Below are 21,681 nucleotides of genomic sequence, written 5' to 3'. Positions count from 1 at the left end.
CATGACACTCACTCCTTGTTTGTGCTGCCATGTATGCCATAGCTCAGCACACTCAGCCTTGTGCCCTCGGCCATGGCTTGTTGTACTTGGCTCTTGATCAAGGAAAGGGCATGATGGTCCTGTGAGCTGTAAGTATTCAGAAGCTATAATACCATAATATATGATCTCCTGTTTGTAGCACTTATTTACTGTTAGAGGTATTTTCATACTGTGCCTGCCTTAGGCCATCAAAAATACCATGCTTTGGTAAAATAACTTACCTCTCAAGTGGAGTCCAGTGCATGTAGGATATGCATTTAAACGAGGCTTGCATTTTTAAAATACATGCTAGCTTAATGTAATTCTTCACAAAAATTTCTGCTTTGATTATTTTTTTTGTTTTATTTTCAGTGAATTTTTAGCTGGATCATTCAAATTAAGTGTATTTTGCAAAATTTATCAGTCAAAGTGAGGAAGCAAATTGTATGGTATGCTCTAATGCAGAATTCAGGGTTCAGAATAATGTTAATAATTTTTTATAAATAGGAAAACCCTATAACTATACTATTCACATGGTCAGGAGAAAGGCAGGAGAGGGGAAGAGGAGATTAGAGCAGAGCAAGTGTCCATTCCATTTGCTGATTATGATCTAATTGATCTAATACATTTGGCTATTATTATATTTTGAAAAAAAAGGATGTATTCAATCATAGGAAGTACCTCAAGTTACAGGGGTGAGGAGAGGCTTCGGTTTATAGGTCCTGACTCTGTGAAGGTGCAGAGTAGGGTCCAGACTTATCAGATGTGAATCCTGAGGTTCTTCAAAGGTCCTTCTAGAAATAGGATATTAAGGTACCAAGAGAATACTAATGTTGGAAACTTGAGTACTTCCAGAATTTTAGATACTTCCATGATTAGTCTTCAATTAATTTTTTCATGATCTTGTTTTTTAACTCAGATGCCTAAATTCTGAAGTCCACAATCTTTGGATCTCTGCAATCTTCGATTGCCTCAGATCAAAATCCCTCAGAATTGATATCAAGGGCTTGAAAGTGTATATTTTAATGTAGTGTATTTTTATCTGGAATCTGTATCTGTACATTACTATTATCTGATAAATTCTCTGTCTATATGAGAGTTATATGTTTAAGTTTCCCTGTCTAGCATACAGATGATTAATAAATTGCTCATTTTATTTATCTCTCTGATGCATCTGGACAAATAGACAAGTAACCATCTCATGAAAAATGTCTATAAATTTGAAGGTTTCCAGATTGATAATTTCAGTGAAGGAATAACCTGTAAATGAATGTTGAATAAATTGACCTTTCTCACCGTTTAAAAGAAAGTATATTCTATGCCAAAGAGTGTGCAGCACCTTTAACCTCCTTCATGTTATTTCTTGTAATCTTCACCTCCATCGTTTCATTCTAGTTGTTAGTCTCAGTAGAATCTTGAGAAAAGCCCTTTACAGAAATCTGATTAAAAAGGCTTATCATAAATTATAGTGCAGCCTTGGAAGTTTTTGATTAGTGTATGAAATCTAATATTCTGAGAAAGTAGTTCTTTAATCAAATTATGTTTTGGGAAAAAAATGTCTAACCCAAATGACTCATTTTCCCATACTATGGGTAATAGGAGGAAATATTTCTAGACTGGAATGTTATTGAACTGTTGTAATTTGTAATTGTTTTAATTAAAAATAGTTTGATTTCTAAAAGATCTTTTTTCTAAGTCCCGTTTCAAGATCCTGTTTTAAAAGCAATTTTGAACCCATTTCTTAAAGCCCCCATACAGACACAGTAATTGAAACTAATTTACTGTATTGCCTTGACTTTCTGTTCACTTTAAAGGCAGGAGGTAAATCAGTATTTCCATTCATGGTTACTGCACAGAAAAAGTTGGGTAATCCCCTTATTTTACCTGTGCCGTTTCACTTATATAAAAATCATAAAGCTATAACAAAAGAGGTTGCAGTAGTTTACATTCTTTTCTTTTTTTTTTTTTTTTTCCCTACTTGCAGGCTTTTATTCCCTAAAGTTATTAATTTTAGATATAAATGTAATTTTTTATTTGTGGTAGGCCATATTTAGCTTTCTTTTCTGAAGACTCTGATTGTGTCTTGCATGTCAGACTGTATAAGGGATTAAACTAAAACTACCTGGTTTACTTGTCATAGGATTTATTAGGTTGGGTTTAAATCTTAATTACCCTATATTCATTAGAGTCAACTTTTTTAAATGTACGTCTTTAACCAAGGGGCTGCAAGAAAATGTTTTTTAAAATTAAAGCAGAGGGATTTTGCCAACACTTAATGAAATATTTTTTTAAGAATTTATAGGCATTTACACTAATTTCATCCAGTTGTCTATGAAAGATGAAATAAACCAGTATTATTAGTATTTGTATTGCTGCATGCTGAGCAACAGAACTCCCAGTTGCTTTACTAGTTTTCTATGTCTTTTCAAAGTGCCTGGGATTAATATGATTTTAAATGTTCTCCAAGTTTTTATCTTTAATTCTAAATAAATTATTTTTTAAACTGAACAGTCAAAATCACATCTTTCACATGTTTAAACTGAACAGTCAAAGTCACATACATTATATTTATAATATAGTTTGTTTTTATTGGATTTTGATTTCTTACTCTATTTCATTACCTGCAGAACAAAAGACTCTTCATAGATATCACTAATAGCAGGTTAATTGCAGTACAAAGAAATTTTTATATGTTGCCTCCCTTTTGGTTGCTTTAACACATTTTGTATAAAATACTTAGAAGTCGTGGGAAGTATCATATTTGGCCTTAATTTTAGATTTTAAAACATGATTAATAATTATGTAGTAATATATAGTTGTAATATCTGCTATACTACTTTTAGGTATGCCTCCAATGGTTCATTGAAGAAAATGTTTGAAGTATGGAGACCTTTAACAAAAACTCTTTTTTTTTTTTCTTTTCTGAGAGATTTCATTATCTTATAGCATCTCTGTAACAGATATTTAAGTCATGCAGAAGAATGTTATTTTTGCTTTCACATTTTACTTACAATTATTTTTGAACTGGTAGTTTTAGGAAAAAGGGTAATTGTGATGTCTGGCTAAATTATCTCATCACATTAATGTCTTACTACATGAGAAGCAGCAGAAAAATTTCTTCCCCCCCCCCATATTTTTTTAAACCTATTTATTTTCATGTAGTTCACTATCTAGAATTCATTTCAGGCCTTCAATCTCCTCTACATGCCTAACACCATTTTGGACTACATCACAGGTATCTATGTTATGTACAGTCTCTAGGAAGCCTCACGTACAGACCTGAAGGCATAAGTAATCTTAATCACAGCTTCAGTGAAAGCAACATTTCTGAATAGATAGTATTGGCTGTTTGTTGAAAATCTGAAGACTTCCAGTATTTATTTTTTTCTTTTGTGAATGAAATGCAAATATCTCTTGTGGAAAAGCAGATACTTCAAAAATCACACATACAGTGTTTCTACCAAAAAAAAAGGTTTGACCAGTTGATGGGGTAGAAACATAGAATTATAGAATGTTTTGGGATGGAAGGGACCTTAAAGATCATCTAGTTCCAGCCCATCTGCCATGGGCACCTTCCACTAGCCCAGGTTGCTCAAAGCCCTCTGCAACCTGGCCTTCGGCACTGCCAGGGAGGGGGCAGCCACAGCTTCTCTGGGCAACATGTGCCAGTGCCTCACCACCCCCACAGCAAAAAAATTTCCTCCCTTGAGCTGCTGGCCACACTTCTCTTGATGCATCCCAGGATGCAGTTGGCTTTATGGGATGCAAATGCGCATTGCCAGGTCATGTTGAGCTTCTTGTCAACCCACACACCCAAGTCCTTCTCTGCAGGGCTGCTCTTAATGCACTCATCAGCCTGCCTGTGCATGGGCCTGCCTCGGATTGAGGCACCTTGCACTTGAGCTTGTTGAATTTATTGAGGTTCACAGAGGCTCCATATTTCACTGACAATTCTTCTAATTCTAGCATAGGGTTTACTGAGCAAGTTTTCCTGAGAAGTCATTATGTAGCAGTAGTAACAAGGAACTTTCATCTTTGGCACTTGGTAAAGAAGGATTTATAGCTTTTACCAACAAATTGACATAGATACATTATCATTAATTACTCTATGTAATTATCTGTAGAGTCAGATATGTCTTGTTGCAGTGTAATCCCTTTGTGTTGTTCTTGAAAGAATTTGATTGAAAAAGAGGTATTATTTCCTGTCATGACAAGCCAACTTCAGCTCCTTTCACATAATCCTGAGCTGAGAATAGGCTTTTAACTAGCTGAATCAATAGACTGTGTCTGTAAACCTGCTTTGTAGAGAATCCAAATGCCAGTGTAAGTTAGTGTTGGTGTGAATTCTAATTTCATCTGCAGATGTTCTGAAATATTGTATTTTCCCATTCTTCTATTTGACGAGTCTCTGTGTTTCTTCAAATCTCCAGATATAGAGATTACAGAGACATGATATGAGTCTCTGTGTTTCTTCATTTCTCATATAGTGATTACAGAGACAAGAAACTTTGGATTTTGTGTGGCAAAATTTAGGAAGCCATTAATACTACACAATATGTAGTGTTTCCCATTGAAATAGTTTTATACCCAAAGTTGGGAAGGAAATTACAATTGAAATAAGATGCAATATAAAGACAGTGGAACAATATAACTTTAGCAGATAATAATATCAATGAAAATGTGGAAGAAAAAAGATTATTCAGATAGAATAGAAGAAAAAAGTAAGAGTCATAAGTAAATTTATGACCTGGTTCTTAATGTAATTTTTATATGCCTTGCATAAATTTGTCAGATACAGACACTGTTGGCTTTGAAGGGGGAATTAATGCTGGTGAAAACTACCTTTCACTGTTCCAACTTAATAAATTTTGTGAACTTGTATACTGACAGTATTCTAAAGTTTCTAATTTATGCATATGGTCTCCTAAAGTCATTCTTCCATAAACTGATCTTCAGGACTGTCTTACTAAATCCCTTCATTCACAATCAGAAAAAACAGTGAGTATTTACCCCTCTATCTCATAGCATTACTGAATAAAGAACATAAATAAATATCTAGGATATTTACATTGTATATTAGGCTTGCTGAATGTGTGCAGTATTACCTGGTTGCAAAAGTGTGTAACAGTGGGAAGATTCAAATTCTTTGTGTCAAGAAGTTAATAAATAACTAAACTACTGGCTTGAGAACCAGCAAAAAAGCAATTTGTTCTTGTCAGCTAGAAGTGGTTAAATTATGAAAAATTGTCCTCTAAAGATCTATCTGATCCATGAATCTAATTTGTGAACTGTGCAGCATCCAGTGTGTCGTAGAATTGTGTAGCTCATATTTTCTATATTAAGAGTAGTGAGATATGACCAACGTCAGCGTTAGTTTATGCATTAGATAGGTAATATCTCCAGGCAGGGTGGTGAACTACAAGATATGAATAGCCTAACAAAATATCTAATTCATTTAGGGTGGTGAGGTTCTTTTAATTAACTTGTAAATGTATCATGTTTCTGAAACATCATTCTTTAATAGGTGATTTAAAAAATACTCTTTAGTCCAGTAGAAGTAGATAACGACACTATGCCAGCTTCGATCAATTTAAAAAAAAATATATAAATGACAGGAATATATTTTTGTGACAATAAAGAATCGTTTTCTTTGAGTAGATAAACAGAATTTTATTTATAGAACACAGTGTTAAAAATCCTATGTATTAAATGATTCTATGACAAGGAATACTATCAGGTAAGCTTGAGCAATGGGAAGGAGGTGGGGGAATAAACTGATAGCTTGGTGAGACTCAGTAGAAGAGAAGGCCTAATAGAATTGTGTTTTATGAAAATGTTCCTTTCTAAAATGAAAGCACTAAAGAAAAAGAATATGTACATAATATCCAGGTAAGCATGACTGTGTGGCTTTTCCTGGTCTTATTTTTCCCAAACAAAAGCTTCCAGGGAAGAGATTTCAGGGGAACTGCTTTAACATATGATAAGGAGGTGTGTTGAAGGAAGTATTATTTTCCCCTGTCTTCTGAAGTGAACCAACTTTTTTTTATAAAAGAAATGAAACAGATCATCTTGTGATGAAAACACTTCTGCTAACGCTTCCAACTAGTCCCACAGAGTTGGATCCTTTGCAGTTTTAAATATTGCCTTGCGAAAGAATCACATGGCTTTCTGAACAGATCACATTATTTACAGAACATTTATTTTGTATATAAACATGTACAGAGTAAAGAGGATCTGTAGAAAATTGAATCTTTCACCTCTTCCAACTTACTTGAAGGCTTCCACAAGCATTACATAGTCTTTACAGCAATCAAATGAATAAGCAATTAGCTTTGGTCCTTAATGATGAAAGGAATTTTCTCCTGTGTCTGTAACACACCGAGTTCCAGCTTCGTTACCCAGATACCGATAAAAAAACCAACTGACTTGCGATAGAACAGTGTCTTGATGAAAAGTAAAAAAGTGCATTTTGAGGGAAAAGGAAAGAGGATGAGTTCATCTTAATAGCATTTGCCTCAAAATAGTGTTTAGCTCATCTATAATATATTTTGTTTGGATCTCAAAAAGGTCACGAAGGAGAATGAATGATGTCATTATTTATGAAGTGAGGAAAATGATGGTTTATAAAGATGAACTGCATTACCTTGTAGCACATATCATGGTGCTTTTTTAGTGCAAGTAATAATTGTCATTGGCTTACCCACTTGAAAAATGATTACCAAAATAATTCTCTCCTGTTGGTATTTATAAAAGAAAAAAAAAATGTTTGTGGTCAACATTTTATTTAGATTCATATATCCAAAGGTATTACCATAAACATAACTGAAAAAATAAATTAAGGCTGTTTTTGGAGGTTAGCAGTAGTCTATTTTAAACAAGCTGCTGGACATGAAGAAATACAACATCTCCTTTTCATTACTTATTCAAAATCTATAATGGGACTTTATAAATACTATGTACATATCTGTGTCTATTTCATACAGAAATTCACATAACAATTGCTTGCTTTCATTCAGAAGAGTATAGGGCAGAGTACAGCAGTTCTGTTTAGTGGAAAACCTAAATCTTTGAGGCTTTTAAATGGTTCAGAAATATCTCAAGCAAAACCAAAACTATATTTCATAGGAAATACTCCAATTTTCAAACTGCTGTAGATGCTTTGCCTGAATTATATGGTACAACGTTTCCAAAGAGCTGCCAGGTTCCCCTCTATGGTATAACAGTCAGACTCTCCTGTGATGTATTTTCACAGATTTTATTTCCACCGTGGGAGGTGAATAAAACAATAAACATGATGCAACAACTACTTAACCCACTTAGCAATGCCCGTGCATCGTTCTTTCTGTTGCCTGCTAGGTGTCATGGTGCATAAATCACCTAATTGCATAGCAAGTCATATATCTGTAAAAGAAACAGCTTACACAAGTCTTTTATGAGCTCTGGATTTTGTCCAACGTCTGTACTTTTCTACCTGGCTTTTTGAGTGACTTATGTAGCTTACCAGGGAAGAAGCATTTAATGAAGTTAAAGATGAGCATGGGAAATATTACATGCAACAGAGAGCAAGCAAAAGTCTGATTCTGTCATATTTCAAAGAGAGTACATAAAGAAATGTGGGTTTATTTTAAAATGTATTTTAGTACAAATTATTATTAAATTTTATTCTCTACTTTCAAATTAACATAATTACTTTTCTTTCTCTTACAGAATAATGATATAATCTATTACAATGCAAAAGATGATCAGAATGATGTAAGTAATGTTTCTTTTTGTTTCATTGACTGTAATCTCAGAAAATTAAGGGATTGAAAATATTAATTGATCTCTAAAACTAGCATTTAAATATTTTGCAGGAGCAAGAAACCAAGAAACTTAAACTGTCTTCAAAAGTTTTCTCAAGAGCCAGATAATATTTTATGTTCTAATTCTCAAAGTCTGTCTTGCCTAATACAGTCTGAGTTACTGATCAGGCAGGGAATGTTTTGAGAGAAAACAGATCCTGACAGCAGTATCATTCACTTTTTGATATGTGATAAAATCATAATTATAGGACTGTAGAATCAAAATGATAAATGTAAATAATTTACTTTACTCTGAAGGAACCATTTTCTGGCTCTATTTTCCAAACTCATATTATCTTCTTCTGTATTGTTTGTAAGAAAGTTTTTACATGAGGGGAAATCAGATGTAAAATGTTACTGAATAACTATTTTCATGCACTTTGTGATCGCTCATATAACTAATAAGCTTTGGGGAAATGGAAAATCCAGTCTTAAGATTTAGACTAAACATATGATAGTTCAATTCCTGGTTTTACTAAAACTTTAAGTGGTTTGAAGTTCCCTATCTGGCTTTAACTATTAAAGATCTTAATGCCTTCTGGGGAGAAGTTATCCTCACCTTCACTTGAGATAATACAACTACTTGTCTTCATTATAGATTTAATTTATAGAACCATAGAAAAAATGTTGTAAATGTATTAATCAGAATTGCCAGCATGCTTCATTTGCACTTTTTAATCAAGTATTCTTTAGAGATTGATGGTATCACTATTGTAATTGATGCTTCTGCTGTAAGGCAATTAAAGAAGGTACATAGATCATGTCAAGCAGAACTATTTGATATGCTTATATAGAGTTATGAGTACTGGAATTCAGATACAACAAAATCTACTGTCCCGAGTTTTAAAATTTGCATGCTTTAACTAAAATTTATTGCAAGTAACCTAAATTTGAAAGATATTGGTCTTTTCTCATTAAATTCACTGGGACTGCAGGTCCTAATCACTTCTGGAAATAGAATTGCAAAGCTAAAACACTGAATTTTGAATCTAAGTGTACCGTATAGTGTTGGTAGATTATGGTGTGAAGTAAAAGACCCCTCTGTATCTGCGATGATTAAACAGTAGTGGGAAAGATCTCTCAGCGACTCCTTCCACAACATAAATCCAATTCTGCTAGGCAGTGCAGGAAAGGAAATCCTGTTCAGGAGTTTACTCTCATTTTCTTTGACTTTCCTCTGGATTTTTTTTTAATTCCAGAAAAAAACCTCACAACTCCTCCTGCCACAAAAAACCCCAAAATTTTATGTCACCAGGTGTCCTATTTGTATTTCTGTTTTTTAAATTTTTTTTAAAATCCTTTTTTGAACTTTTGGAATGAAGTTCATAACCTTTCTTGTCAATTTAAGAATAGTTCCTTGTGAGTCAGAGCCAGTCTCTCACGAAACAAGTAACAGCAATATGGTGTCAGCAACACAGAGTTCAATACCAAAACCCAACACCAGTTTAAATTATTACTTTGAAATGTTTTGAATTACAATGAAAAATTTTGACCTAGAAATTTCAGCTTAATGGGCTGAAATGTTTTGTAGGTCTGTACTATATGGGCTGGGTAAAATATAAAAATATAGCATTAAGACTGTGGTTCTGTTTGAGTTGCCAGCATGTTTATATGTCTGTATGTGTTGAAATAATTATTTTTCGGTCCTTCATAATAATCCTCGCATCAAAGGGTTAAAGAGGGATGAGGGAAAAAAATGAGGTTTTGTTTTTGTTTTGTTTTACTTTTAATGTATTTAATTCTAAATTTAAAAATCAATGTGAAGGGAAAAAGATACAAAGGAAGTACACTATTTACAAGCTCTTGTTGTTTGAGAACATGTGCTTTCTGTCAGTCATTTAAGCTTTTTTGGCTAGCTGGTCAGAACAAATGCTTTGACTCAAGGAGATACCATTAAGCAGTTCCCCATGAATTATAATTACACCATGAAAAGAGAGACCAGTCTCAGATATCTCAGCCACTGGGACCTCATTGATTCTGCCAAGGGCTGGGTTTGCTTATCCTGGAGAAGTGTGCTCTGGTTCTGCTTTCTCACATCCAAAGAAGAGCAGCAAAGCTGGTGAAGGGTCTAGAGCTCAAGTCTTATGAGGAGCAGCTGAGGGAACTGGGGTTATTTAGCCTGGAGAAAAGGAGGCTGAGGGGAGACCTCATTGCCTTTTACAACTACTTGAAAGGAGGTTGTTGTAAGGTGGGTGCCAGTCTCTTCTCCTAAGTAACAAGTGATAGGAAATGGCCTGTAGTTGTGTCAGGGGAGGTTTATATTGGATATCAGGAAAAGTGTCTTCACCAGAAGGATTGTAAAGCACTGAACAGGCTGCCTAGAGAAGTGGTTGTGTCACCATCACTGGAGATATTTGAAAGATGTGTAGCAGTGCTGCATAGAGACATGGTTTAGTGGCAGACTTGGCAGTGCTAGGTTAACTGTTGGACTTGATGATCTTAAATGTCTCTTCCACACAGATGGATTCTGTAATTCTTGCTATTTGGAAATGATGAATATTTCATAATGATGCTAAACATTATTATCCTTCAGCTGCAATATCAGTATTAATTCTTAATAAACAATAAATCTTATATTACAAAAAAAGAACAATAATTTAGAGCTATAATTTATACATGCAGATTTGGATCCCTTTAAGAGGCCTAGCATTTCAGGAACCACTAACACACATCTCCTAAAAAAGTCTCTTCCACGTGCTGCGAGTTTTTCACTGTTGAAATTTTTGTGCAAATATTTCTTAAAATATTTGAAATGTAGGAATTCTTTTCCTTCATCGTTAAGGTTGAGACTGATTAGATAAATGCAGATTAGGAATCCAAGAAAAAAATGTTTTCTGTAGCACTTTGTTGGGAATAGAAAGTTATGGGTATGATTACAGATTATTTGCATCTTGTTAAGGTGGTAAGAATCTGTTACTTTTGGATAAAACACATTGAATGTGAAAATAGCTTTTTTTTTTTGTGCCGCCACTGTGATTAGCAATCTAACTTTACAGAAGAAGCAATAAGGATGAGAGTCACTGATCTGATACTGATTTTTTGGGGGGAAAACCTGCATCCAAGTCTCAACATGTATGCAAACCCTTTTTCCTGTCTGAAAAAAAAATGCTTGAGAGGACTTAGGCGGCATCTTTTTTTAATATAGAGAGATTTTAATAGCATCATCTCTGAAGCACTGGTTAGTAAAACTGCTTTTGCCATCCATTTTTTGCTGTCTCTAACGAAAGGTGGGTTGTTTTTTGTTTTTTGTGGGGTGTTTTTTTTTCTGTTTTTTTTTTGTTTGTTTGTTTGTTTGTTTTTTTTCCATGCTGTGAGCCTTCATTAAATCACAGGACATGGTATTGTATTTCTCTTTCAGTACAAGTAGAAATAATTAGTAGCAGAAATTTATTTATTAAAAATAGGTATCTAAGCTACTCACTGTGGATACCTCTGGAGAGCTGTTCATTTTATTCTGAGATAGGTGTCTAAGGTCAGCTGAATCACTTTGAGATGTGTGCTTCTCTCTGTTGATCAGATTCCTATAACAGACCCTTTTAAATCTTACCTTTTAGATGTTGAAGAATTAGAAGAAATCAATCTCACAGGTCCTGCCTGCCAGTTTTTGTCTCCACTCATCCTTTTAAAATTATAGCTTTATCAGAAGAGCAATCTTCTAACTAATTCTGTGTATTTTTACCAGTGTATGTTAATATGCTGCTGTATAGTTGCTTTTCTTCTTTCTGTTTATGTACCACATTCATGTACCTTCTCTCTCATTTTTCATCTGCCGTGTCGATGGGCCTTTTTGAATGTAATGACTCTGTTTACTTGGACTAAAAAAAAAAAAAAAAAAAAAAAAAAAAAAAAAAAAAAAAAAGCAAAGCACATGAAGACCAATCATTCTTTGGCCTTTGGATTTCTCAGTCTCTCGGATAAAGCAATCAATTAACCCCTTAGTCCGTCAGTCAGTAATACACCTTTGTACTCTTTATCCTATAACAGCAATTAGATTCTACTTGCTTGTTTCGCCCACAGTGCTGTATGTAACGTGTGGGCTGTTCATAATTAATGAGTTTTATCCTCACAACAAAGTAGGAGATACTATATTCCCATTTTTCATATCTCATAGGAAGATAATGGCTAAACTTGTAATTTAATACAGGTCTCTCAGGTTTTCATTCACTGTCCTATTCCCTAGCATCCTTTCAGTTTGATATATTGCAGTCTGTGTCGTGCACTTTAATTTGCAGGTGTCAACTGCTTGTGTTGTATTTGGACAAATGCTGCAGTGCTTTTATTGGACAAGTGAGTGGTACCACATTAAGATGACCTTTCTCATAAGTTTTAATACTGCTTTGCCTGTTTTCTCATCCTTTTTAATCCCACTGTATTTATAGTCACTTTTGCTTCACCGCTCATTTCTTTCCTTTTTTGTACTTGTCTCCATGTTACCTCTAGTGATTCCACATCTTTATAGATTGTTTCTAAATCTAATTTTTCTGTTTCCGTATGTTGAGGAAATCCATCTCTCCATTATGCACTGTATTGTTTGATTACTTAATTTTCATTTTTCCTTGATTTCTTCTATAATATTTCTCTCATCTCCTCTTGGCATCTTGCTTCTTTTCTAGCTTTTTTTTTTTTTAGTGTAATTTCTTGTCATGGTTTTATAAACTCCTTCCCCCACAGGCTACATCAGCCTAATGAAAAAAAGACTGAAATTTTTCAGTGATTTAACTTTAAGGACTAAGTATTACAAATAACCAAACAAATGCTTCTTTAAAATGAAACCAGCCACATGTCACTGGGAGTTTGTAGCTCCTCTGTAGGTCTTAGTCATTAGGCTTTAATTGGGAGCAGTCAGTTGCATCTCCTGGCAAGAGTGATGTCCCTGGTCAACACAGGTGATTTATTAGAGATTTCCTTTATGCAGTCCCATGTTGGATTGCAGTCATGACTAACAGAGCAGTACTTTTGTGCAGTTATTGATCATGTATTAAGCGGTAGTAACACTTTTATCTTGCTGAATTAACGTGAAGGCTCTAGAATTATGGGTCCATTTGGGGAATAAGTACCTGCTCAAAATGTGAATTCACTCTGTGACTGGGGTCAGTGTGTGGGTTCCAGTAGAGGGAAGCAATCTGGAACATGCCTAAGGCTGTTTTAAATCAGTTTTTTTTTATTATTTTATAAAACTTGAAGGGAAAAATCTTTTAAAACTGGTAAGCTCTCTTTGCTGCATGGTTTAGATAGTATTCATAATTTAGTTATTTTGGAATAAAATGTGAAGCAGTAGCTCTTTTTGAGTTTAAAACTGCTGCATAAATGCAGCTATGAAGCTTTTAAAAAATAATGATAAGTCTACATCAAGCTGAAAACTGTTGTAAAACTAAGAAAGGATGATTATGTGTGAATATAAAAAATAATTTCAAAAAATTCCTGGTGGGTGTTAACATACCACAATTCTGGACATGTAAGGTGGAATGCATCAGCTGGAGAACATAGGAACTGATTGTAATAATCTGGTGCCTACTGTCTTGTAAGTGTATTTTTAAAACACCCTAACCTTCATTGGGAAATGCGGATAAGCTATAACCTGTTATCTTTCCATCCACCAAATCCATCTCCCTTTTTAAAATGGAGAGACCAGAGATAAGAAAATGTTAGATACCCCTGACTTGGTTGAGAACAAAATAGAAAACAAAATAATTTCCACCCCCAAAATGGTCTTCTTTTTTTTTTTTTTTTTTTTTTTTTTTTTTTTTTTTTTTAATATGAATGCCATCCAGTAGATAAAAATTTCCTCTGGTTTTGGAGAGGCTTTTTTAAACCTAATTCTGATAATACATACCTTTAGTAATGTCCCTTGTGTTTGCAGATGTAGGAGGATTTCAGTCTCAGTGCTTAGACTGGCTCTGGTTGCCCAGTGTACAAAATCAATATCCTACCAGCTGGTTTTAGCTACAGGTGGATTTCAAAACTACTAATTTTTTTCAGGAATTCATAGATGGTAAAGGATAGGCATTTCCAGTCATTGGTTTTAGATAATTTAGGATAAGCTTAAATGCTAGGCTGTAGAATAGCTAGTCGTCTTTTACAATAGCATAGCCTAGCAATAGTAGTCTGCTAACTTCCTTATCTAAAGTTGTGTGGTGCTCCTATTCCCTCTGCTTTCTTTGTATGACAACCAGTATGGTCTGATGTTGTAACGTCACAGGCAGTGAAATGGATACAGTCACAGTGACCATGTGGCATGTTTCTTTTTATCTTTTCTTTGTCCCTTACATCTTTGATGCTGGAAAAAAAAATGTTAAAATGACTCATAGTTTGCCCCAGCTATTCTAATTTATGATGAGTAAGTGGGCAAAGTATATTTCATACAGATTGGAAGCCATAGATCGATAACTTGACAATAACTTTGATCTGTACACTCCTGCTCTCTAGAAGGTGCCAAGTAGTCCTTGTACATACAGCAGGTCTCTTTAGGGATTATTTTTGTTATTGCTGTTATTCATGTGTGTAAATCACAGCTATTTTTAGATTAATTTTCTTATCCTTCTGAACCTGCTAGGGTTTTTCAGCAGGTCAAGATACTGCAGATATCAGACTAAATAATATTTACATGTATCTCCATAGCTAGTTCTCAGATTTTTTTGTTCAATGTCATATTGCTTGGTGGTATGTGGTACAATTAGGCATGATAAAATTTTACTGGAAAAACTGGCTTGCATCAGCAATAGCGTGGCCAGCAGGGACAGGGAAGGGATCTGACCCCTGTGCTTGGCACTGGTGAGGCCGCCCCTCGATTCCTGTGTTCAGTTTTGGGCCCCTCACTCCAAAAAGGACATTGAATGACTCGAGCGTGTCCAGAGAAGGGAACGGAGCTGGTGCAGGGTCTGGAGCACAGGTCGTACGGGGAGCGGCTGAGGGAACTGGGGGGGTTTAGTCTGGAGAAGAGGAGGCTGAGGGGAGACCTCATCGCCCTCTACAGCTCCCTGACAGGAGGGTGCAGAGAGCTGGGGATGAGTCTCTTTAACCAAGTAACAAGTGATAGGACGAGGGAATAGCAAGTTGCACCAGGAAAGGTTTAGGCTGGATATCAGGAAGCATTTCTTTCCAGAAGGGGTTGTTGGGTGTTGGAGTGGGCTGCCCAGGGAGGTGGTGGAGTCCCCATCCCTGGAGGGGTTTAAGAGTCGGGTTGACATAGCGCTGAGGGATCTGGTGTAGTTGGGAACTGTCAGTGTTGGGTTAATGGTTGGGCCGGATGATCTTCAAGGTCTTTTTCAACCTAGACGATTCTGTGATTCTGCCTGTGATTCTGTGTTTTAGATGATATTTTGCATATTCTTGGAGAATCATGATATAAAAATGAGCTAACAGCTAAATTTGTAAAGAGACGGAAATATTAGTTGACTGATATTTTATGGAGATATTTTAATTTTGAAGTCTTTGACAACTTGGGATGCATCTGTGACAGTTATTCTGTTTCTTGGCAATATTACATAGATTTTATTGAAGATTTATTTGGTTTGTTTTTTCCCTTTTCACTGTAATGGGTATTAGCTATACAGACAAATGCCTTATTCTACGTTTATTTTGCCTGGGTAGTTTGCTCTTTGATTGACCTAAGATATAGGAGGGAATGAACATTTGTGCTAGTATAAATTATTTTTCATTATGAAAGACTATCAGAGTAGGACTGTTGATACACTCATGTAGAGAACACTTTTTAAAGCCTTAGAGAAGTTTCATTAGAACAGGAATTTCTTATCTGTAATAAATGTCATTTTTCAACTATATTTTAATTTTTATTAAAATATATCTTGAATATTATCCTATATCTTTTGATACTAGCACATATTACTTGAAATTAATAATTAAGTCTATAATACATTTAAAATTTTATTAAATGAGGAGGGAAAAACTTGATAGCTTCCCATAGGTGTTCTAACCCATTTCATTTTCAGAAAATACTTCCTGGCTATTTCACTTTTTGATTAATGAGAGTATTCCAAGAATTTGTCCTGTGTTTCTCAAGTATACAACATATTCAGACATGTGACTATTTTTATTATATTCTAGGTATCATAGAACATAGTCAAATGACATTTTTTCAATTATGTGCTAAAGTAAGTTAATACGTTTGAAAATGAACTGTCTTAAAAAAGTAGATACTTTTTTTTTATGTAACTAATTACACTTTTGGGAGTATCTCACTGCAGTTTATAACAAAAATAAAGTTTATGGTTAAAATATACAGTTCTTGCTATAGTGAATATGTAGAAAAATCCTGTTATAGCACAAAGCATCTTATCTTTAATACATGGGGAGGAGGACTAATCAGGAAAGCCATATTTTTATGTTCTTTGGTCTTACATCTGTTCATCTTTTTTATGCAAGAGGATTTATTGTTCTTATTTCTAGCAATTTCATGGTACCTTGACTTCAGGTATTTTAGGAAAACACATACTCCAGTGTTTTTGCTGTGCGCTTTCTTACATCTGGAATCAAGTGTTACAATTTCTAACAGTTGATTTGGGTGCCATGTTTTGGAAAATGAGCATTGGAATTGATAGTGAGGGCATGATTGACATTGTCTGCTTAGTACCGAGACTTTTTGCATTGATCACTGAGGAATGTGTGCCTTTTACCAAGTATCCCTGGGAATCATGTCAGGTGTTTGGGGACCTTGCCATTTCAAGGCATTGTAGGTAAGCTTCAGTCCAACTCATAAGGAGAAAAGGCATACCTTAAAGCTTCCTATTGAAATTTTAATGATCTGTTGCCACAGGGAGCAGGGTTCTTGCTTTTTTTCTTTTCTTTTTTTTTTTTTTAGTATTCCAGTTAAAAAACTAAGTGTCAGATTTATATTATTCAAATTTGTGCAAGTCTTCTCTTCTCCCAAATGAATATATGTTCGAGTCTGCAATGAAAAATACATGATAATAAAATATGAGTGCCCCAAAGCTATCTCCTACCTGTGAAAGAGCTATGAAATAATAATGGCAAGAGTGATAACTGTAGTTGTCAGTGTCCTAAAAAAGATGAGGATGTTCTTAATGTGGAGAATCCTACCTTGAAGACAAATTTGCGCAAAAGAGCAGTGCTTGAAGTCTCCCCATGGACGCTAAGTTTATCCCATGTCAAAGATCAGAATTCAGCCCTAAAGTCAGTGATTCATCACATCATTCCTCCTTTAGGATGTTTCCTACTAATATCAAATGCATGAGTGATAACAATTGCAGTGCATGGAGTGTAATTGTTTATTGGCAAATAAAAGCAAGTCCAAAAGCTGAACTTGTTATGGAATGTTTATACCATTTGAAGTACTAACTTTTCGCAAGCGCTTTGTCGCCTGATTACAGTAGCAATGTTGCATGAGTGTTTTGACATGTCACTTTGAAGAATGCAGTTCACACTGAGATTTCTAAGTAGTACAAAACAAAATGTTTTTGAACACCACTGAATCTGGTGTTTTCATATGGTTGATGGAAGGTGAAAGTAGGCTTTGAAAATGCAAGTCTTATAAAGAATTCCGGAATGGATCACTTATATTTAATATTAAGTATAATATTAAAATATAATATTGACTTACATGGATATAATTTCAGAGTGGTTTATGATTCCATATATGCCTTCAAAGAGGAAATAATCTACGCATTGAACTGTTTGGGGATTTTCAGGGTGTTCCCTGTAGTCTGAGTGATCTGAAATGTAGTTCCTCACCTGTCCCTGCCAGCCCCTGACTCTGTGAATAAGAGCATTTCTGAACTGGCCAGTGCAGTCTGCAAAAGGCCAGATCACTTTCCCTGGGGTTTCCACATACCGGTTCTCAACATTGTCTGCCCATGCAGTTTTATGGAGAATAGATTAAAAAAAAAAAAAAAAGTTGAAGTCAACCATATCTAACGTACAGCATTTCATTTGTAGGTGCTTGTAAGTGAATGGTCAGTTTATTCTGTGAAGTATAATGTTTTCTTACTGTATCCAGTGTTATCCTTTCCTGTAGTTCTCTTCATTAACATCTCTACTTTCCAGTACTTGCCATAAATATTGCAAAGCAGCAGAGGTTCGGAACAGAAGCCTCTCATTTTATGCAAAGATCATTTACTCTGTATTTCTGCATGTGAGTCATACCTTGAGTAGGGCTGAGTAGGAAGCAATATCTGGGGTTTAGCTTCAGAAACATTTCTTGCTCACATGGCTGTGAAAGGCCATCTGTGCTTCTGCTTTTGTCTTGTGAACTGAAGTCTTTCAGAGGTTTTAGGACTGGTAGGTGAAAAGCTGAATTAATGCTACTCTTGCAGTTTTCTTTTGTGGTGAGCGTTGCAAATAACTTTTAATCTAGTGGGGGAATCACATTGTCCAGACCCTAAAAACTTTTGAAATTGGATTCAGCCAACCTTTTACAAAGGTATCTTCTTTTGTTGATTTTTTTAAATTTTTTTTAAAATCTAAACGTTGACCTGTTTCATCCTTTTTTTTCTTTTCTTTTTTTTGTGTGTGTGTGTGTTTTTTGTTTGTTTTTTGTTTTTTGTTTTTCTTCTGATCTGCTTCTCTTCTTGGGCAGAATATCCTTCTAAAATTTCCTAGTCTCAGTGAACGCTATTCTTCTAATTTGTTGCATTGTTAGGATTTCACCATACTAGCATTTTTAAAAAGCATATAAATAGTCTTACATAGTGCTATGGCAGTTTACTTAAATTAGGTACAGTGTATGGTCTGTATGTAACCCAGAGGTCAGTGCATGCTTTAGTGTTACCTACTGCTTTTATCTGCTGAGATACAGCTGGCATTTAATTAGTCAAGGGCTGCATTATAATTTATGTAAGCATGAATTAGTGAGCAATGTTTATGTAGTGTTTTGAGCCCTATTAGTGTTAACTTAGGGAATCACAGAAAAAAAATAGATTAGGAGGGCTTCTGGAGGTCATACAGTCCAAGCTCCTTCTCAAAGCAGGGCTTCACTGTTATTAATGTTGTTATTGACACAGAAGACAGTACAAATTAAGAAGAAAGAGCAATAACCGACTCGTATGCCACAGGATGTACAAAATCTGGACCTGACCGGTATGCCTGAAGATACGTATGTGCTGTGAAACAGAATCGGTTGATGGCTTAGCAAAGCTTGGTAAAGACAACTGCATCAGATGAAAAAATCAAATTAATTAAATGTTCACATTCGGTTGGTATTATAAGTAATTCCCAATGAAGCATTAAGATGATTTAACAGATTTTCTTCTCCAGGGATATGATCTTTAATAAGATGTGGGGGTGGTAAAAGGTAGACAGTGTAATTTATTTCAATAAGAGTAGAACAGTTCCTAGTTTGAAACTTAATTGTGTGTTGTATGAAAAAACCTAAATTATCTAGAGTGCATTTTGGTCTTGAAATTATAGATGACCAAGTATTCTATGGGACTTTTGTCAACAATGATATTTTTATTTTATTTTACAACATATGTTTCAGTACTCTAATGGAATGTGATTGATCAATGATTTGAAGGAGGCTATGAATTTAAAGTTTGGTTTGTTTTTATTTTAATAAGTGACTGGGATTTTCTTAACTACTCATAACATTTAAATCAGTTAGAGTAAGATGTGCTTTTATTCTAATATGACCCTGTATTCCTAATGTTGGCTAATGATATCATCTTATCCAGTCAAGCCACTATTAAAGTCAGTTCTGAAGTAGGCAGTTCCGTGTGACACATGATAACTTAAAGGCAGGTAGGAAAATCACTCTTAGTGAACACCCTGGTCCTGAACCCCTGAGTTATCCCAGGCCATTACTCCATATAGAACAGAACCAAGTTGGGAGGTTCAGATGGGGTTACACATCATGATACCTGAACTCATGCCCAGGATGTATGACCCAGAAGGGATATGGAGGTGTTGCCTGAACTTAAGGAATGGAGGGGATAGAATTAGGGATCGTTGAAGCTAGACAGACATACACAAGTTCATGGACCAGATGGGACAGATCCATGGTATGTATGAGGCAGCCCTCCATCATCCTTGAAACACTGGGGATTGGGAGAGGTTCCTGATGACTTGGGGGTGGGGAAGGGTCACACTTATCTTTAGGAAGATTAAATATATCTTATATGTCTTTTGTGCTTAAATATTTAAAATACATATTTCATTTTACCTGACATTAAAGAGAAAATTAGGACAAAAGTGAATTTTTGCATACTGATGTTACTACAACAGACTTTATGCACCTTTGATGTGAAGGTTAGCTGTAATATATAATAAAGAGAAAATAAGATAACTTTCAATTCTTTTCTATTATTAAATAACAAAACAAGGTTTCAACAAATACTGATTTTAACTCACTAAAATATCATGTCAGTTTTAGGAAAGAAAAGCTGATTGCACAGGTCTTACTAAAATAAATTCTGTTAATTGCAAATATGCCTAGGTGACTTCAGATTTTTCTACCCTTCACCCTGCTGCTTGACCTAACCTCCTGAGCTTTACCTTGTTTGGGACACTTCCAGAATAGAGCCCCTGTCTCTTCAAATCAGAGGCACATGTGTTGTGTCTTACTTGATTTATGATATATTGCCATGTTTTGTCCATTTGGACCACTAGTCTACCATGGAATTCCTTCTTTAAAACGTGACCAGCCATATGCTGATTACCTTTTCTAGTTCATCATGTCGTTGAAAACAGGCTGTCTCTTTGTTTCCTACATGCAAAATTGTGTAGAAGTTTTCTTTAATGATTTGTAAGCCATAGCTACAAAATGCAAGGATAGGTCCTGTAGATATGATTCAAACCAAAAATAGTATTGGTCCTTTTAGTGGTTTTCTTCACAACATGGATGATAAAATGCTGGTATAATCATTAGAAAGTCACAACAATTGTTGTTATAGTTTTCATTAATTCCTTTATTACTATCTTTTAATCTTAAATGGATTATTTTAGCTTATTGCCAAATGATCTCTTATGTCTTGATAATGTTCCTTTTTGTCAGAAATTAAGAAAACAGTTACATTATTAACAAGACATTATAATTCCCTGAGTCATGGTATTTAAGGCACACTCTTAAATGCAATGTCAACTCTTTCAAACAAGATGATATCCAGAAGCTTGGATTTCTGTTTTAAAACTCTCCACCTGAAGAAATTAGGAAAACCCAGTGCTTTTAATCTGTTTCTCTAAAATGTAATTCACTGAAATGCTACAAGAGAGACAGATTTTCATAGAATAGTTTGGGTTGAAAGGGACCTTTATTGGTCATCTAGTCCATCCCCCCTGCAATGAACAGGGACATCTTCCACCAGATCAAGTTGCTCAGAGCCCGTCCAACCCGACCTTGAATGTTTCCAGGGATGGGGCATCTACCACCTCTCTGAGCATCCTTTTCCAGTGTTTCACCACCCTCGCTGTAAAAAAAATTTCTTCCTTATATCTAGTCTGAATCTACCCTTTTTTAGTTTAAAACCATTACTCCTTGTCCTATCACTGCAGGTCATACTAAAGTGTCTGTTCCCAGACTTCCAAGTCTTTATGTTTGATAAATAAATTACATCAAGAATTCATTTATTCATGAAACCAAACTCAAGGTGCAGTGAATTTTGTGAATAGGTTGGGATAAAAAGAAAAATGCTATTATGTTTGGGACACCCACAAAATTATTGTATATCTAAACATTCTTATCAGGAGCTGTGAACCATGAAGGTCATATAAATGAACGCATACAGCGGGTTTTGAACAGTTCGTAAAAAAGCATATAGTTGTGTATACAGTAGACAGGGACAAGCCTGTAAATAGATGTGTAGAAATGATTATCAACAAAAGATAGTTTGCATTCATAAAAATGGCTTAAGAG

The 21,681-nt window shown here is 34.9% G+C and overlaps 1 protein-coding gene across 8 annotated transcripts in view; it reads left to right on the top strand.

The window, feature by feature from the left end:
- CACNA2D1 (calcium voltage-gated channel auxiliary subunit alpha2delta 1) overlaps positions 1–21,681 on the top strand; it is a 407,675-nt gene that overhangs the window by 197,923 nt on the left and 188,071 nt on the right. For all 8 annotated transcript variants that reach the window (XM_026861982.1, XM_026861990.1, XM_026861975.1 and 5 more), the window contains one exon: positions 7,726–7,770. In XM_026861982.1, coding sequence (XP_026717783.1) covers positions 7,726–7,770 — 45 coding nt within the window. The remainder of the gene's footprint in view (positions 1–7,725; positions 7,771–21,681) is intronic.

Source organism: Athene cunicularia (genome assembly GCF_003259725.1).
Source record: "Athene cunicularia isolate RWA chromosome 1 unlocalized genomic scaffold, athCun1 chr1_part2, whole genome shotgun sequence".
In the NCBI taxonomy this organism is placed as follows: Eukaryota; Metazoa; Chordata; class Aves; order Strigiformes; family Strigidae; genus Athene; species Athene cunicularia.
This window is presented reverse-complemented; position numbering and strand designations above follow the sequence as displayed.